This window comes from Zootoca vivipara, chromosome 2 (assembly GCF_963506605.1).
Source record: "Zootoca vivipara chromosome 2, rZooViv1.1, whole genome shotgun sequence".
NCBI classification, from domain to species: domain Eukaryota; kingdom Metazoa; phylum Chordata; class Lepidosauria; order Squamata; family Lacertidae; genus Zootoca; species Zootoca vivipara.
In genome coordinates, this window is record NC_083277.1 from 53,558,350 (window position 1) to 53,578,462 (window position 20,113).

General features: G+C 42.9%; 1 protein-coding gene across 2 annotated transcripts in view; it reads left to right on the forward strand.

Annotated features, from left to right (window-relative positions):
* The window catches only part of CACNA2D2 (calcium voltage-gated channel auxiliary subunit alpha2delta 2), a 551,962-nt gene that overhangs the window by 36,093 nt on the left and 495,756 nt on the right, over positions 1-20,113 (forward strand). For both annotated transcript variants that reach the window (XR_009557115.1, XM_060271531.1), the window contains exon 2: positions 3,429-3,510. Coding sequence is in view for 1 of the 2 variants with exons in the window: in XM_060271531.1 (XP_060127514.1) it covers positions 3,429-3,510 (82 nt within the window). In the remaining variant the exon portion in view is untranslated. The remainder of the gene's footprint in view (positions 1-3,428; positions 3,511-20,113) is intronic.

Below are 20,113 nucleotides of genomic sequence, written 5' to 3' on the forward strand. Positions count from 1 at the left end.
AACAGTACTTCTGTCTTGTCAGGATTCAACCTTAATCTGTTAGCTGCCATCCATCCTCCAACCACCTCCAGGCACTCACACATGGCCTTCACCGCCTTCACTGGTTCTGATTTAAACGAGAGGTAGAGCTGGGTGTCATCTGCATACTGATGAACACCGAGCCCAAACGTGAGTAAGCCTCAGCGTGAGTAATAGAAAAGAGGGAGAAGGCTGTGGCTGCATCTAAATCTTGCGGGAGGAGAAAGCAGGTGAGGAGTGATAATCCTGCCTAACTAATTCCACCCTACCACCTTTAGGAATACCTCTTAGGTGTGTTCTGGAAACAGAGAAGTGAGTATAGTTTCCCCCCTAAATAAAGCAAGGACTGGCTGTCCTAAGCTCTGTGGCGGCTGGAACTTAAAATTAGCAAGGAGTGGACCTAGTAATATAGGTATCATTTTTTAATAACAAACAAACACTGAGTTAGCCTAATCCTCCGAAAAAAACCTGTCTCTTTTGTGGTCCTCCGTATAATTAGATACAATAAACTATCATACATTGGTTAGTCTAGAAGTGATTTTCAAGGACAATGGGATACTAGGAAAGGTGAGCCAAGGACCTGATTGGACATAGCAATCTGTGTTCTTAGAAAGTCAAGAGGTAGACATATGTTGATATGTACATAGATTCTACAGGTAGATAAATCTCAGTGGAAATACCAGATGTTCAATCCTGCTGCAGGCAGCCCAAAATCTGTTGCTGTCTACTGCAGTGCAATGGATTGTGAAGCCTTGTTTTCCTGCATCTCAAGGAAACTGTACACGGGTGCATTTTAACACCCCCAAATCAGCATATTAAAAACAACATGCTTCTACTGTGTATATTTTAATTGTATGCCACACAGAAACATAAACACCAGATCAGCTTTTTTAAAATAGCCACCCCTCCCAACATTGTTACCCCCCCCAAAAAAAATCACCCTCAAAAAACATGGGCCGCTGTCACCCTTGACGAATCTAAGATAAATTGCAACCTTTTATGACAAGTCCCAATGGACGAAACCTAAGTCTGAATTAATTACGTGCAACTATATATGGCATGTTGTGGTATCCGCATTCACTAAGAACAGTACTCTTCTTAATGGCTCAGACATCTCCAGAGGGGTGTAGAACACTTCTCCTTGCCCTTCAAGAATTTCTTCCTGTGTGGTTGAAATATACTCGGAGTCAAGAGTGAATTTCATGCTCTTTATTCAGCTCATAGTCATCAAGGAGGAGAAGAGAAGACGAATTGCTCTTTTCCCAAAACCATCTGCTTATATACATTATTTACACAATGGGCCTTGCGTGATTGGCTACTTCAGGGCTACACCTGTGGGCCAATTATATTGTGGATTGACTTTTGCCTGCAGCCTGATTGGCTGCTCCTACAGGCCAATCAGGTAGCAGATTCACTTCTGCCAGCCGCCTGATTGGCTGCTCCAGCAGGCCAATCAGGTTGCGGATTCACTTCCACCTGGAGTTGGATTGGGTAGCTCCCGCTGATTCTGAATCCTATTGTTCTAGGATTCAGCTCAGTACATAACAGTGGTATTGTTCTAGATCACTGCTAGCAAAACTGGACCATTTTTATAGCAATAAAGGGAGTGAGCACAGAATACTCAGGTCTGCAGAATGGGAAAGGGGAAGACATTTAATAAAGATTCTTTTTTATAAAAGGTAAAAGGTAAAGGACCCCTGGGTGGTTAAGTCCAGTCATAGGCGACTATGGGGTGTGGCGCTCATCTCACTTCAGGCCGAGGGAGCTGGTGTTTGTCCACCGACAGCTTTCCGGGTCATGTGGCTAGCACAACAAACTGCTTCTGGCACAATGGAACACCGTGACAGAAGCCAGAGAGCACGGAAATGCTGTTTACCTTCCCACCACAGCAGTGCCTATTTATCTACTTGCACTGGCGTGCTTTCGGAACTGCTAGATTGGGAGAAACTGGGACAAAGCAATGGGTGCTCCCTCCGCCGCGGGGGTTCGAACCTCCAACCTTCCCATCAGCAAGCCAAAGAGGGTCAGTGGTTCAGACCACAGCGCCACCTGCATCTCCCAAAGATTTTTTTATAAGTCAAGGCCAACCAGCAACTTTTCTTTTCCTTTCCTCTGTTTTCCTTCTCCCCTGCCCCACTACTGACACACAAACATTTAGTGATTAGGCTGCTCTAAATCATAGACTTAATAGACTCACACTGCTGGCCTAACTTTTGGGTTCTTTGCCATCATCACTCTGCAAGCTCATAAGTTCCTGTCAGACAGTTTGAGGGTTTAAAATTTCGTTCTTTCTTATAATTCACAAGCATATTATACCCGCCAACATTTCTCTGATGGAAATAGGAACGTCCCATTCCATAATGATATTTTTACTATTTATATCCCACACATCTTATTGGGTTGCCCCAGCACTCTGGGTAGCTTCCAACATATATAAAAATATCATTAAACATTAAACATAAAAAATTTCTCTATATAGGATTGCCTTTAGGCAGCTCGGGGGTTGCATAACTCCATACCCTACAACCAGTGGCGTGGGGAAGCTGCTCGGGCACCCGGAGTGGCAAACATGACGTGCACCTGGGGGCAGGGCATTGCTACGTAGCGCGCATGTGCGGCGTCGCTATGTACAACGCATGCATCGTACGTAGTGACGCCACACATGCATGCTATGTAGCAGTTTGCCGGCGCTGGCGCTCCAGCGTCCATACGGCACTGGAGCGGCGCCACCAGCAAACCACTGCTCGCGCCCCAGAGACGTGGCACCGGGAGCGCACCACCCCTACTGCCTTCACGTTGCGATGCCACTGCCTACAACATTTCTCTAATGAAAATAGGGACATCCTAATGAAAAGCAGGACATTCCAGGATAAAATCAGAAACTGGGATAGCTTCTCTAAACCAGGGACATCTCTGGAAAATAGGGACATTTGGAGGGTCTGGCATATGTGTTGTTGAACACATGGGCATCTTAATTTTTTCATGGATCTTCTTACTTCTGAACTGATAGGCCATCAGCCAACTTAGTTTGCTATTTGAAGGAAGGATATTGGGGGTGTTGGGCATAGAAGACAAGGTGTTATTGTGAGGAGCTGGACCAGCTTGCCCCTCCTAATCTGTGTTAAGTTTTTGTTACCAGAGAAGAAAGGCAGCTTGCAGTTTTTATGTTGACTTTATTTTTTGTTCTCTGTGTGTACATTTACAATTTTGGAAGATAGTCATCTGATAAGCTTTATCATTCTAAGTTTATCATCCTTATCTTGGAGGTCAGGCATGCTTGGTATTCTGCCCACAGCTGGAATGTCAGGAGGCGAGTGTACAAACTAAGCCCTGGGCACTGATTTGTAACCATCTCCCATTTTGAATCTCTTTAAATGACTCAGTGTGCCCTCTTTCCCCCTGTCTTGTAGAATGCAGTATTGGGCCAGAAGACTGGAGCAAGAGATTGATGGCGTGATGAGGATATTTGGTGGTGTTGATCAGCTGAAACGGGTAAGTTTTGCCTTGTTCCTGCCTTCTCTTTCCTTTCTTTGTGACAGTATTTCTGGATAAAGCTGGTTACATCCAGACAGGGCTGTCTTAAGTATATCCGGCACCGTGGTGCAAAGATCCCTCCGGCGCCTCCCCTGTTTTCCAGAGTTGCCAACCTTTCTACGGTGCTGCCGACAGCTTTGTGGGGCTAGAGTAGTCAGGCAGCGGCTGGAGGGTGGCTCCTCTGGCGGGGAAGAGGCGGAGGCCCGGGCGCAGCGCTGCTTCAGCGAGGCAGGCAAGGGCGGCATGCTGATGTCGGCAGGGGCCACTCCCAGCCTCCACCTCTTCCCTGGCACTCGTGCCGCCGTGGCCTCGACAGGCAGAGGCTTCAGGCGCGGTGCGGCATGGCGGAGGTGGGCGAGGGCAGCGCACTGATGCTGAGAGGCGCTACGTCTAGGCTCCGCCTCTTCCCTGGCGCCCTCCGGAACTTGGCGTCCTGGTGCCCTGCGCCATTTGCCTCTATGGGCAAGACGCCCCTGCATCCGGAGAAATAATGGACATTCATTGGTGTCTGGGTTCTCATGTTCATATAGCACCACAGTCTTGGGGTGATGCTGTGTTTGACTTCCTCTTGCAACCAGGGCACACCTGCTTGCTTTCAACCTGTAAGCTATTAAGAGACTTCAATCACATACCGTGTTTCTCCGAAAATAAGACACCGTCTTATATTTATTTTTCCTCAAAAAAACCCACTATGGCTTATTTCCAGGGGATGTCTTATGTTTTTCCCCTCCTCCTGCCGCGGCCGGCATTGCTGCTACGCCTATCACCATGTCTTATTTTCGGGGTATGGATTATATCAGGCATCCCCAAACTGCGGCCCTCCAGATGTTTTGGCCTACAACTCCCATGATCTCTAGCTAACAGGACCAGTGGTCAGGGATGGTGGGAATTGTAGTCCAAAACATCTGGAGGGCCGAAGTTTGGGGATGCCTGGCTTATATTCCTTGAATGCTTAAAAATCCTGCTACGGCTTATTTTATGGCTATGTCTTTTTTTCGGAGAAACAGGGGTATGCCTGGCATCATCATTACTTGTATCTGTTCCAATGTATATAGTTACTGATAGCAGCCTCTTGCCCATTCCAACCTCACCCAGTGATTCACTTCAGATGTAATGGGGGAACATGGTATCCTATTACATTATTGAACCTTTGGCTCCTTCTCCTCTCCTCTTTTACACTTGCAAGGAGGAGAGTGAAAGTAAAAGCTTATGAATTTGTTATTATTATTTCTAATTTATTTTTATTTATCACCTGAGGATCACAGGAAGGGTTACACTATAAAAACACAAAGTACCTAACCTATATAAACGCAAAGCACATAACATAGTAATAAACTAAAACAATAGTCTCTCCCCCCCCCCCCCGGTTTAAAAGGCCTGGGAGAAGAGCATGTAAGGTATGTAACAAAGGTGTCAGGTGAGCCCTCCCTGGGTAGAGCATTCCACAAATGAGGAGCCAATGCAAAAAAGAAGAAGCCGATTCTTGTGTTATCACCCTCCAGACCTCTCATGATCGTAGGGTCTGGGTCAATCATAGGGAGAGGCATTTCTTGGGGTAATTGCAGTATTTTAAACTTAACTGCCATCCCTCATGATGTTTGAACTTAGAGAATTATACTATGGTTTGTGAAAACAAGCCAGAATCTGAAACCATGATTGCCTCAGCTAAATGTTGAACTTGATATACTGACATTCAGCCAAGACGAGAGCTGTGTTTAGCAAATCTGACAGGGTGAGCGGTAGTGTTGTTTTCCTGTTCTTGGTCCTGATGCTCCGCTTAGAGAATTGCTAATACAAATAGAAGTTGAGACAAACAGAAATCTGAATACTAATAATAGCTCCTAAGCAAAGACCTAATAGGAATCTCTTTCCTTGTGCATCTGAATGACGCTTAGCACAGTCAGAGCCATGATACCTGCTTGGGTGCTCTGGGGCTCTGTCCTTCCTTAATTTTGTGACTCAGTCTTCTGTGTCTTGGTGATTAAAAATAGAACTAAGCATGTCAGAGGAGATAAAAGTCTCAGACCTACAGATCTGTCACACACCATCATCTGCAAGTTCTAAATTCAGTTTTTGTTTCTCATAGCTTTTGTGTGTGAGACACACACACACACACACACACACAGAGAGAGAGAGAGAGAGAGAGAGAGAGAGAGAGAGAGAGAGAGAGAGAGAGAGAGAGAGAGAGAGAGAGAGATGTACAGTCTGAGAGGCAGAGCTGCTTCTTTTCCCTTTTAATTCAGGTCTAACTATAAGCAGTGACATGTTAGTAAATAAAAATTATAACACCTCCTTCATTATTATTTTTTAGTTTTTGCTTCTTAATTTCTCCCTCTTTTCTGGGTGAGGATATGGACCTGTGAATTGGTTATTGACTGAAATCTCATAAATGCTTTGCCACATGAGGCATGAAATTTATTGTCAAGAACATAGTGTCAGAAAATGTAATGGTGCTGATATTTTTTCTGACAGCTGGCGTATTAAAAACATTATTTTAAACACTCTCTTTGTTTCCAGAAACAAGGGGTGCTGCTTACTACATAGGAGCTATTCCTGTTCTCAGGAATCATAAAAAGGCCTAGTAGCATTTTTTCCCCTGCCAGTCTTATTGACCATCTATTTATTTTCACTTTCAACAAAGCAAGTGAGATTCTGATTATGTCAAGAAATATGAACCAGATGTAACTGGTTCTGAGAAAGGTATATCCAATTTCATAGGGAACATATCTGTTAAAGGCCTGTGAAGTATCTATACTGTGAAGGGTACAATTCACTGACAAATGCCAGTGATCCTTGACCAATAGATTTTGAAATATCAAGATAAATGAAGCAAAACTCAACAGATATTGGCAAACTAGAGCATCAGTGAAGCCTCAGTGAAGATGTACATAGGATTCTTACTAATAGGCTTATAATAATTCTAACCTTCATTCTTTGTGTAATAAGGTGAGGTAGTTTGGATATACATACCGTATATTCCGGCGTATAAGAGGACTGGGCATATAAGACGACCTCCAACTTTTCCAGTTAAAATATAGAGTCTGGGATATACTCGCCGTATAAGAAATACGACCCGGTGTATAAGACGACACCCAACTTTTGAGAAGATTTTCCTGGGTTAAAAAGTAGTCTTATACTCAGGAATATACAGTACTGTACACTATATTCAGTAACAAAGGATGCTTCAAAGCATATCTGCTTGGGAGATAGCCAGTGTTAGTTTTACTCAGAGCTGACGCATTAAAATCAATGTCAATAGGTCTACTGTGAGTGTGACTTAGATGGGTATCAATCCTCCTCACCACCATGTGGTAGCAGCATACAGTTCCATGGGGAAGAGTTGCTCTCAGACTTTCAGTTTGACACAAAACTGCCAAATTGGCAGTGGCAGAACAACCTCATGTGGCTAAACCTCCTCTGAGGGTATTGCTACTGTTTGCCTTGTTAAAATGGTTTAAAGGAAACCACCAGATCCCATGAACTCTAACGTAACAAAGAAGGAACCAAGCTGAGTTGACATGAGGGATTGTTTACTCATCAAATTGTACATATAACTTAGGGGTGTGCAGAGAAAAAGAAATGTCTTTGGAGCCTGTTTCATATAGGGGGCCACTTCACTTTGGATTAATTTAGACAACACCTCGTTTGCTTTGGTTTTGCTTCAGATTTCTGAAGGACTCCCCATTGATTATACTGGGGAAATAAATAATAGATATAACTTTTCTATTTGCTGGCAGAATTAGCTAAAATTTGCAGGCATAAAAGCCTATTGTCAGAGGATGGAACAGTTGAATTCCAGACAAATAAAATACAGGGGAATTTGTGCAAGGAGCCTTTAAAAGGCTTTTACAAAACAACAACTATAATAATAATAATAATAATAATAATAATAATAATTAATAATAATAGATGAACCAACCATGACAGGTATCCAAAATCTTTTGGGGCCCATATGCAAAATTTGGAATGTGTCAAACATGTTGTTGGTGCTACCACTGAATAGCAGTTGTAGTAGAATGGCCACTCAGATCGAGTAAATAAATGAATGAATCTGCAGGTGGCTCTCTACTCCGCTCCCACTAACACCCATAGCTGCCAAGTTTTCCCTTTTCTCGCGAGGAAGCCTATTCAGCATAATGGAATTTCCCTCAAAAAAGGGGATAACTTGGCAGCTATGCTAACGCCATAGTCCAATAGGAAGTCTGCTCCTGCATGCTTCTGACCAACCAGAATGAAAAGGAGGTAGGACATGTGTTGCACATTGGTGGGGATATGCACAGAATCAGCTGACCAGCTAAAAAAACAACGAGGAATCAGAGATGTGAGGGAAGATCTTGTTGAAGTAGTGAAGGCACACTGCCTGGAGAGAGGAAAGTGAGTTAGTGATAGAGATAAGAAGGGTTCCATGTATTTGTGAGCTCAATTCAGTGTTTTTGTGAACCTGAATTTTTGGAGGGGCCTTAACACTTCAAAGTTATGCATGCTTATTAAGGAACAGGTCTTCCTGAGTTCAATGTGGGAGAGTGCTGCTGCACTCAAGTCTTGTTTGCAAGTCTCTCATAGGCATCTGGTTGGCTACTGTGAGAATAGGATGCTAGGCTTATCCAGCAGGTTTCTTCTTGTGCTCTTAAACCATTCCTGATTACTATAAGCCATTTTCTGAATTGGATGAGCATTTTGGTTTACTACCATTGAAAGATCTTCTGATATTGTTCTATGGCAGGCATCCCCAAACTGCGGCCCTCCAGATGTTTTGGCCTACAACTCCCATGATCCCTAGCTAACAAGTCTAGTGGTCAGGGAAGATGGGAATTGTAGTCCAAAACATATGGAGGGCCGAAGTTTGGGGATGCCTGTTCTATGGTATCTTTGGTAGTCAGTTCTATATAGCTAGTTATTGAAACAACTTAAGAAACTGGTTCATCATGAAAGTTGTAGAACACCTGGAGGCATTTGAGAAGATTCCAGATTTGTATAATGAGTTAGGTATCTAGAGAGGCTGACTTAGATGAAGAATCTTTTTGCAAAGTACTTCTGATACTATATCATATTTGTAATGTCATGGAACGGCAGCAAGGTTCAATATAGTGTTTTGCTGGTATGTGTGTGTGCATGTATATCTAAATTTTATATGCAAATTTTAACAAAAGAAAGGGGGGAATTTATCAAATTAAAAATAGGACTATTACTAATAGCAACAAAAAAACCCCACCATCAATTCACATTATGGATATATTGCTAGTATTTCCTAAGCTCCTACATGTTGGTGCAACTAAATCTTATAATACTGTCTCTTGAACTTGATAACACAAGAGGCACATTATATCGTATCATGTTAACCCTCTTCAATTGTGGCAACAATAATCAGTAGCTGTTGCAACCAACCATCTGCTGTTGTGGACTTCAGCATGCCTCTGATGCTAACAAATGTGTTGATGGAAAACTAAACATGTCTTACTTGTTACAAACAAAAATTGTATGTTATGTATAAACCTTATCCTGTTTGGACCTTTTTATATAAAAAAGGAGATTCTGTGTGTCTTTAATTAGTACTGTATAACAGCTCACAGTCATTAATTCCAATTATGTACAAACAGAGAACTGAGGCATAAAAGGACTGATCAAGTAGGGAGCTGATCAGTGAAGGAACAAGAAATTTAACCCATCCTACTAAACTCAAATTCCTATACAGCAGCCCCAGGGGCCATTCTTTACCTGCCTTTTCAAATCAATTGGAGTGTTTCTTAGCAGCGATTGAAACCGTAATTGAAAATGGAGTAATCAAAATGGGATGGAAAATGGCTCTTTTATTCTTTATTGCCTCTTACCTTGCTTTTCACAGTCAGCCAAAGGATATGCTCAAGGGTTTAATATCAGACTAGGGATGGGAATGAATCCTTAAAAAGAGGTTTGGGAATACTAGATTTCTGATGTTTGCCTTCCTGCTCCTGGAGCCAACTGGGATTGGATCTAGATTCCCCTGAAGTCCTGTGATCCAACTGGATTATCGTCGTATTACACACACCCCGGCCACACCACAAGTATGTGCCTTTAATGCCACCCATTTTACTCTAGTTTCCTCAGCTGGAAGTAGAGAGTCCAATCAACTGTAGGTCCAATCAACTCTGGACCCAATTAGATGGACAGAATTATTTTTCCAAGTGAGCTCCAGAGATTTGGAAAAATTATCCAACTTTTCCTAATTATCTCTATAGTGGGCTTGGTTGAGTGTATCCGCTGATCACTATGTAAGATCTCTATGTAATAATGACCATTCTATGTAAGTAAGAGTCTGCCAGAAGGTGGTTTACATGGAGACATTAAGGGGGAAAAAGGTGTAGCTTTCCTCTTTGTCCATGCCAACAGTTCAGTGTAATGTGTGTATCTGACAGTCCTCTGCTGAATTTAACAGACCTGATCTCTTGTTTTTATTTCCTCCACCCCCTTCCCTGTCATTTTCAATATTAGGGGGCATAAACAATGCTGCTATTTGGCTTGGCCCTATGTCCTTATCATCCAATGATGGTTTGCTGAGTAATGGACAGTATTGGCACATTCTCATACATTTTGAAGAGGAAAACACCCAGTCCATTAAAAGGTCCAGATGGCCTGAAAGCTTGTGCCATTGGTTGGGAGTGGTGCACAGCTTGTTGGCAGTGCTCAACAGCCGACTAGCCTGCAGCTGAGCAGCATTTGATCCTCCTCAACAGGTGTCACTGCGACTCAAAGAAAATTGCATGGAGAGGGCAGGAAAAAACAGTTGCTAGCCAGGACTGCTCAAGCTCTTCCGAAGAGAGGCTCCCTTCTCTTCTTTTAAAAACGAGGTTTTTATGCTGTAGAGCCATGTACTTCTACCCCTTCCCAAGAGGCTTCTGTGGCAAATGCAAGAGATTGGACAGAGCTGGTTTGGAGTGCCTCTCTAACTGACTTGACATTTCATTTTTCTTAAGTGGCTTTTCACAAGCGTTCACTGCATGAGTACTTTTATTCTCTATTGTGGTTTCTGTTCCTTGGCTAATTACCTCATGCTGACAGTCTGGCATGTCTACTTGCCACGTAGTTCTGCTCTTTATTAATTTTGTTGAATAAGGACTAAAAGCATTGGCCAGGGGTTCAGCAACCATGTGAATGCTTCCCTGGGACTGTTGACCTACAGCTCCATCTGCTGTTTTAATCTCAGATATCTTGCCAATGTGCTACAGTCTTGCCTACTTTCCCTTTGTTTAAGGGCACATCTGCACAATGCACATTTGGAGGGAGGAACAGGATGTGGTCAGAAACCACATCGGATTCCTGCAGGGTACATGCATCCGAACATGGCCAGTGATCAACCACACTGCCTGTTCGGAAGATGGAAGGGAATTACAAGCTGGGCTGGCCAAAGTGATATTGTCTGCACAACCCACTTAGCAATGTCAGCCCTGTGTTCTATGGAGTTGAAGTTTAGGGTGATTCTTGGCTTCTCAGTTTGGGGCTACAGTACTGACCTGATACTGTCAGAATCTGTTCCTGTCAGAAGGGAGTGGGGGGAAGGTAACAATAGTCAGAAGCTAGCTAGAAGCAGAATCCCCTTGCTGGTTTTATAGGGGTCAGGCAATATCCTCTGAACTGATCTGGCCTATTGCGGTTGAGCAGCTTATTTCCTGGTGTGATCATCCCAGCAGTTTCCTCCTTTTGCCAGAGCTGCATGAGGCACACATGCTGAATCTCCCTTGCCCACATACTTGGTGTTCTAAGTGCACAGACTACTGTGGGCTCAAGTACTGGCAAAACACGGTAATCTGCCATTCAAATCCACCCCGGTTTGTCTAACCACCCTCCCCTACATTCCTTGCATTCTCATCTTTCTGAACATTTTTCGAAGTGTAACTTTAAATTAGGGAGGTGAAACCTGTGGTAAAATGGGTGATGGATTCTGGACAGTTTACGTTTTGTCACTGCATGAAGATTAAAACTTGGCTCGGCAGAGCTGAAAGTCAAGTGCATCAGCCCAATGTCACTAGAGCTCCTGTAAGGATATTGATAAAAAAAAAAAGGAACATATTTTTTCACATGATAAAGCTGCTTTTGAAGCTGAAGACAGGCAACCAGTTTTTCAGGGATGATAATTCAGGGTAATAACTGTGTAGCAGGAGACTTTATCTGGAGCCAGGCACTGCTTTACTTGTGACCCTGAATCTTGGAGCAAGAGATTCTAAGAGGTATTAAGAGCTGGTGGAAATTTTACACTTGCTATGTATACAGTGGAGCTTTGAATACGCTAGTGGAGTGGGTGCTGGGCATTTGATTTATGCAGATTGAGTGACAGTCTTTGCCCTTGTCCTTTCTCTTGTGTGTTCTTATACAATCAGTGCTGCACCAAACACTGATCACACTCACTCCCAGCCACCTGACTGACTGAGCCACCTGCAAAAAAATCTTCACAGGTTTGAAAGAAATCCTGCTATGGCTTCTTGTGAACACTCCCTGAGTCACATCTATTGACCAGTTAATACAGGTGACAGAATTGCAGAGCAACTATTGTCCACAAGTATACAGCAGGGTTGGGTGGGCTTGCTTGAATTTGACCTCATAGAAAACTGAACATGGGAAACTAACATGTCAGGGGGGCATTAGGTCAGACCCACTTCCATAATTTATTAGTTTTCTGTGTGCAGATTTGACCCCCCCCCCAAGCAGAAACATTCAGACATACGGTACAAGCTCCTGCCTGTAGCAGAAAGTGGTATAGTATAGGAAATTGGTTTTTCCATATGTTTCTGTTGATTCTTTTATAGTGTTGATCTGAGTCTTCCGTTCAGAATTTTCCTGGTCCATTTTAATGGCACAGTTGCAACATGTCACATACCTGCTTTAACTTAAGTGTTACCAGGAGATACAAGAAGAAGATATAGGTTGATGTCAACTCAACATAAAGGTGACATGGCCCCCAAAAAGGTGAACAGCAAATCCAGACCACTGTCGTTAAACTCTCCCTTCCCCATCCCAGCCCTGGAGTTGGAACTTAATCTTAGATTTTCTTCTCCTATATCAGAGGCAAGTCCTCCTAAACAATGTAGTTGTTGCTTCTGTAGGCTTGACATAATCTGCTTTGATAGGAGGGTGGTTTTGATGCCATATATGTGATACAACCCATTTCCCCCCTGAATTCCTGTGTCCAGTCTGCTTCTGAGTGGAAGATCCTAATTGTTCCCTTTCTTTCAGTGGCTTGATTTGAAGTATGGGTGGCTCTTGTTGTACCACTCTACAAAAGAAGCTGTGGAGGATTCTCACCTTTTCCTCCCTGTCCTTTCCTTCCACTTGCCATCCATCCTAGGAAATGTCAGGAGAGCATATGCTCCAGTGTTTAGTTCGTTTGCATAATGAGGCTAATGTGTATGCATAATATATAAAGAATATCTGCATGGAAAGGTTCACTGTGTGGTGTCTGTGCACCTTATTAAATTCTTTCCACTAAGAAATGCACATCCTGAGATATTACATATAATATTTGCCAACAGAAAGGAACAACAGCAGTTCAGCAGCAAACATATCTGGATATGGTATAGCATTGGTTATTGTTAGTAGCATTAGCAGTATTAACAGATACATCTGTATCCAGACATTCTTCCAATGTGCTCAGTATGACATATGAGGGTTATCACATTAAAAAACAAAACAAAACAAACTTTACAACTCTAGGAGTTCAGCTAGGCTTTGAGAGACTCATTATGACCCACTGAACTTCATGGCTGAGTGGAGATTTTAACCCAGCTTCCATTGTCAACATCCTGCCCCAGGGACTTAGGGGTAAGGGCAGGTGGTAATGGTGGTGACAATAAACAGCAATAATAAAAAGCATTCTTTTAAAAAATTCCAGTTCAAGATACATTTGTGACCTTGCCTCATTCATTTCCAATCCAGCTTTTCACCAGAAGCAAAAGGTTTATCTCACTTGCACTCGCACGTGTATATATTCACGCGTATATATTCACGTATAAATATTCTCCTCCCCCACACTTTGCTATTTACTGAAGGTCATTTTAAATCACCCAGAAATGAAAAGTGGTACTTCTGAAGCAGCTAGTCCACATCACTTCATGGTAAAGGCAACTCTGCAGAACATGATGATTCCTCTGTGCAAGATTCATATTGGGAGATGCATTTTTCCTGCATTTTGTTTTTACTCTTAAAACAAAGATAACTCCCACTTGTGCTCCAGTTCCATGAACACCCAATGGATGCATACTGTATCATTAGCAAAGCTTCCCTCCTTAAAAACACAGATATATTATTATTTAATGGATATTTAATTGTCTTATTATTCTCTCCATATGGTTCTTTTCCTTTGAGCACAGCATGGGAGCTGATGTAGCTTGGGATACAAATTCCTATGAGCAATATTGATAACTAAAAATGTAGCTTTATCATTGGCAAGAATCAGAATGAAAAAGAATTTAAAAATTCTAGCATGGCTACAGTATCTCTATTTTCCTCCTCAGTGCCAGAATTCTACTTGGTAGGAAATTTGTCTGTATCCCCCTTGGTAGGTTTCCTGTCTTCCAGGTGTAAGGAACCTGTTCTCAAAATGGGAGATATTTACTCTTCTGTTCTCTCAGAAAATATAGGCTAGCTGCAGAGCTTTTTCTCCCCCAGCCGAAACTCGCCAGAGCCGAGTTCTGATACCTCTCAGGTGGATAACATTGCCATTATAAGAGAACAAGGAAGGCTTTCATTGTAAGTTCCGGCACCTATTTTTCTACAAAAAAAAAACTGGCTAGCTGTTAGTTGACTTGAGCTGAAGTATATAGCAATTGATTTCTAATGGCATAGAGAGGAAATGCTGCCACTTTGACAGAAAGTGCAAAGGTTTATTAGGGCAACTGGCCATTCTCCACCTGTACTGACCACTAACAATCTTAAGATTGCAGTCTTGTACTTGCTTAACATTGAGTATGGGGTTACCCACAATTACCTTTTGCTCCTTTCTTTCCAGACACAGCTCCACACTTTAAAGCTCCATGTCTGAGCTCTCTCTCTCTCTCTCTCTCTCTCTCTCTCTCTCTCTCTCTCTCTCTCTCTCTCTCTCTCTCTCTCTCTCTCTCTCTCTCTGCCCTGGAGCAAAACAACAACAACAACAACCTGCAGATTGCCTTTTGTTCTGATTGAGCTTTAAAGAGTGGGCTTTGCAGGGATAGCTCCAGAGCAAAAAAAGAAAAGGACACTTAGACACAGAGTTATATTTATTTATTTGCTTATTTGTTTATTTATTTAGTCTACCACTCATCTGTAGATCTCAGGTCACTTCACAATATAAAAATACAGGAGGAGGAGGAGGAGGAGGAGGAGGAGGAGGAGGAGGAGGAGGAGGAGGAGGAGAAGAAGAAGAAGAAGAAGAAGAAGAAGAAGAAGAAGAAGAAGAAGAAGAAGAAGAAGAAGAGGAGGAGGAGGAGGAGGAGGAGGAGGAGGAGGAGGAGGAGGAGGAGGATTTCATATCCCGCTTTATCACTACCAGGAGTCTCAAAGTGGCTCACAATTAGGGTTGCCAGACTCAATAGAAAGACTCAAGAGAAACCAGCAGACTCTTTGCTTGGAAATTAAACAAAGGGTCTGCTGGTTTCTCTTTAAGGTTTCCAGACTCAAAAGAGAGCAGGGCAATTCAAGGCACAGGCGTCCTGTCCATTATTGAGTCTGGCAACCCTACTCACAATCTCCTTTCCCCTCTTCCCCCACAACAGACACCCTGTGAGGTGAGTGGGGCTGAGAGACTTCAAAGAAGTGTGACTAGCCCAAGGTCACCCAGCAGCTGCATGTGGAGGAGCGGAGACATGAACCCAGTTCTCCAGATTACGAGTCCTCCGCTCTTAACCACTACACCACACTGGCTCTTTATTAATTAATTATTAATTATTATTAATAAAAGCACAAAATACATTAAAAAACAAACAAACAAACCATTAACACCCCCCCATCCCACAAATATATTTAAAGTCCAAACTGTGCCTGGAAAGTACAGAGGGAAGGTAAGTGTGGATAAGCCCTAACTCCAATTGGGCTGAATGGAGATTACTTCTGAGTAGCCATGGACAATGAATTTTTAGACAGTGTTTTTTTTAAGAGGGCCTCCTTTTCATTTGAGAAGTAAATTAGGTGGCCATGGCAAATTCAGAAATAATGGGACCAGGGAACAAAGTCCTCTGCTCTGCCAGACAGCAGCTACAGTGCTGGGGATAACATGGAGGCATTGGCTGAAGGAGAAAGATGAGCTTGATCTCTTGTCATCATCAGTTCTTACAGACTTTCTGCTGGGTAGGTCTAGTAAAGTCATTATGGATACTAGGTAGCCTACGCCAAAGAAAATGGGGCTCTTGCACTTTTAATTGTTGCGTAAAGGAGACGAGTTCTTTTACACAATTATTAAAAGTTCAAGAGCCCCATTTGCATTTGGCCACTCAAATTTTAGCCAGGTCAGAGTGTGTGTCCATATATAGAGAAAGGGCTCTGTCGATGTGTGACAGAAGGCAAAAGGGTCCTCTAGCTTCCTGATTTTCTTAATGTCATAGTAAGGTGTTTTTTTTGTAAGCGCACTTATCAGGAGCTCAAGCTGTGTTTCAATTTCATATCCATTTTGAAATGTGGCTTCAAACAAGGCAGCAAATAACCTTATTACCATTATAAATCATTTGTACAGCATTTGTAATTTGCAGTGTGCTTCACAGTTTCGTACCTTGTTCTTCTCCCCAAATTCCAGTAAGATAGAACTGTATCCTTCTGATTCGGAAAGGAGGGAGAGAGATGGGAAGGCAGCTTCCAAGTGGGGATTCCCTTATTGGATCCAAAATCACATGTGCAGAATGGATACAATTGTACACTCAGATAAACATTTTTGTTGTGCTGTACACACAGAGCCTAGGGCTTGCTGATCAGAAGGTCGGCAGTTTGAATCCCCGTGACGGGGTGAGCTCCCGTTGCTCGGTCCCTGCTCCTGCCAATCTAGCAGTTCAAAAGCACATCAAAGTGCAAGTAGATAAATAGGGACCGCTCTGGCGGGAAGGTAAACAGCGTTTCCATGCACTGCTCTGGTTCACTAGTCATGCTGGCCACATGACCTGGAAGCTGTCTGCAGACAAATGCCAGCTCCCTCGGCCTGTAGAGCGAGATGAGCGCTGCAACCCCAGAGTCGTCCATGACTGGACCCAACAGTCAGGGGTACCTTTACCTTTGCATTCATATACGAGGCATCTAATGTTGGGATAACGTGGCGTGGCTGAATGTGCTCCTTTCCATCCATAGTGCAATACAAATGAGTGTATACATCCCCAGTCATAGCACTCAACTATATCTTGATTGGGGACTATTGTGGTAACATAAGAGTTGGAAAGGCATAACAGCCAAGATCATTCAGCTATCTATTGGTTTCCGAGACTTGTTTGCCAATAGAAATTTATGCAATCCAGCAGGACCGGTGCATCCTGAGATCTTGCCAGAAATTGGCAGTGAAGACAGCAGGGCGCCCACAGGGAAATTACCTTATTGACTGCCTGAGGTGGCTGCTTCACACCACCTCATGAGTGGGCAGGCTCTGCAGTTCAATCCAGACTACCTTGTTCTACAAGGAGGGAGAGCTGTCCCACCAAAGGGCCTGTTAGATTTCTAGGTAAGCTGTGAATCTTGTTGAGTCTAAGATATGGTAACATGTCCAACGCTGTCAAGTGTGTGTCCATTGCTGTGCTGGGATTTAAGCATAGGCTTCTATGTCCACATTTACAGACATTGTATCATGTTGTTTGTTATCAGTTCCTTGGCGAATTTGGAAGCCATTGAAGTGCTAAATTTGAGTTGCTTGTGCTCTGTTTGGTACAGTTGCAGGTTGAAAGAAAGTTATTTCCCCCCTCTTTATAGGTGGAGTGAAGCCTAGACATTAGGCAAGCATGTATTTTAGGCAGCTACTTCACCACAAGCAAGTTAATGTGAACTTGTGAAAGCATGCCTCTTGGTAACTAACAGAAATACCGTTACAAAATATGGCATTTGAACGTGAAAGAGTTGCATTGTGATTTTTATTTTATTTTTATGATTTCTGCAAGGCCACACAGAGGGAAGAAAATGTGGCTTTGGCTTGCTATGCACCAGCCTAGCAGTCTTCTAAAGGCAGTCTTCTAAAAATGTGTACTGTATATAACCTACCTACATGGCAATTTGAATCAATGCACAAGGCTATTGATATATTCTCTGCGTGTGGAGTCATGTAACCTCTACCTCCACCACCACCATCACCAAAGTTAGTTTAAGTTTGTTCCACTCCATGCCAGGTTAACGGCTTCATCCTGATTATGTTTACTCAGAAGTTCATTCTATTGATTTCAATAGGATTTACTTCCTAAAGAAGTGTTTGTAGGATTGCAGCCTTAATTATTTTGTGATCTCTTATCAGCTTAATGCAGCCTAAGTATTTTTTTAAAAAATCAGAACAGAGTTTCAAGGCAAATAGAATATAAACCTATATGTAGGCAATCCTTGATAGCAGGGGTGGGGGTGAGGTGTGTTACTGAATTCTAGAAAAGATGGTTTGCAAACTGTAATTAGGGAAGCTCAGTAGTTTATTCCCAGAAAGCTATGAATGTCAAAGTGGAGACACATAATGGACTTTGAGGAAGCAAACTCTCCCCTCCATTCCTCACATCTTGCATGTTTTTCATTTGGAAGTAGATTAATGTTACTGCTAATATTGATACTGGGGGAAATGGTGGATGAATGGTATTTGTCCTGGTTTTGATGGTATTAGCCATGCAAATTAGTTCTTAACAGCAACACCTGTGAATGTGTGTGTGTGGGGGGGGGGGGAAGAACTTTGAAAGATTATGGCCTTGTTAGGTTATTCAGGTAGAGCAAGCAATGTTAGAGGCACTAAGTGAAGGGGAGCGATAGATGCTGATAGCTCTGTGTCACAGATATTGGGGGGGCTACTTAAGTAATTAATTAATTAGAGGCACTATGAAGTCTTGATCTCTGTGACAACAGTCACTGCAAATGCACACAGGCGCTCCCACAAGCCCAAGTGCAGGATAAATATTACCCAGGAGACTGACGGGCTACCTCCACGTTGTTAGATATTAATGCAAACAAAACTGATACAGTATCCTCTCAATTTCCCCTGTCATTGGCATCCATTATGCATGTGTGAAGGCTGATGCATATGTTTCTCAGTGTTTGCTTATTTAAATAGCGAGTGGCATGCAGCATAACAACATGCCACTTCATACGGTTCCCTGTTGGAGGGAATATCTCGAAAATTTGAACACATTTGCCACTGAAGCTGATGAAAAGTGGATGTTTTTGTCCCCACAAGTCTTGCCCATCTGGTAAAACCAACAGTTTGCAAACTGCTGATTCCTGGCCAATAGGTGGCTGATGCTGTGACATGTGCCACAAGCCTTTTGACTGGTGGTGGTCATTTGTTTGGATTGCATGTTTCCAGAGTGCTGCATGCAAGTCTGACATTATCATTATGCAGCTTAAATTACAGTAATACCTCATGCTCAAGCAAAAAGACAGAGTAGCACAGATAAGGAGAAAGCGGGAGTGGGGACAGATCTAGAAAGACAAACAAATGTAGAAAAATGAAAAGTGATGCTTGTGGTGGTGTGTGTGTGGCCTGTCTCTTTAAGTGACATGCCCAATCTGTAATTGAAACTCCCCTCCCATCCTTATGTGTGGTTCCCTTCATAGCTCAGTGGGAACCAGTCTTGTCTTTGAACCAAGCCCTAGCTTCTATGCTGAGTGTTGATCCATTGGTTACCAGTAAATACAACTGTTGAAGTTATCCTGACTCCTGCTGTTTTCCTGGTATTAGACCCATTACAAGGTCTCCTCACACAGTAAGCACCTTTCCCACACCATGGGATGCTACATATGGCGAAACTGGGGTAAATTTTGGGTCTGCGTAAGAAAAGGGCAAAGACTTCAAAACCTGTTCCTGACACTCTCGAAACCTACTTGGACATTTCATATTTGGGGTGTAGTATATGCAGTGCTCCCCCCCCAAAAAAATAGGTGTTGGTACGCACCATGAAGTTGTTACAGTAAGTACCACACTTTTTGACAAAAAAAGAGGTGCTACTGGTATATGGGTATGTTACAGCATACCCTTGAGAACTCCCTGAAAAAAGTACATGTCAATACTCTGCAATCCACACACAAACACACATGGTGATTCCAGCCAGTATATATCCTCTGCTCCTCATTATTGCTTATGAGGATGAGAGCACAAGACCAAATGATTCCCACCCCCCTGTTGGAGTATGTCCTTGGTACACTACTGCATCAAACTGAGCAGTCTGGACAACTGTAAGTGTGTTTGCACATCATTTAAAGGCACAAACAAGAGTCTTAGGTCTCCTTCCAAACTTGACGTGATGGATATTGAGATCGCCCCAATGGGCTCATTGACAGCAGGTATATCGTCTCCCCAAATCTGAGCAGAATGTCCAATGGAAAGTAGATGTAACTGATGGTTTCAATGTCAGTGAGCTGCTTTGGGTGCAAGCTTCCCAACCTCTACACCCATGTTTCTTATAGGTTG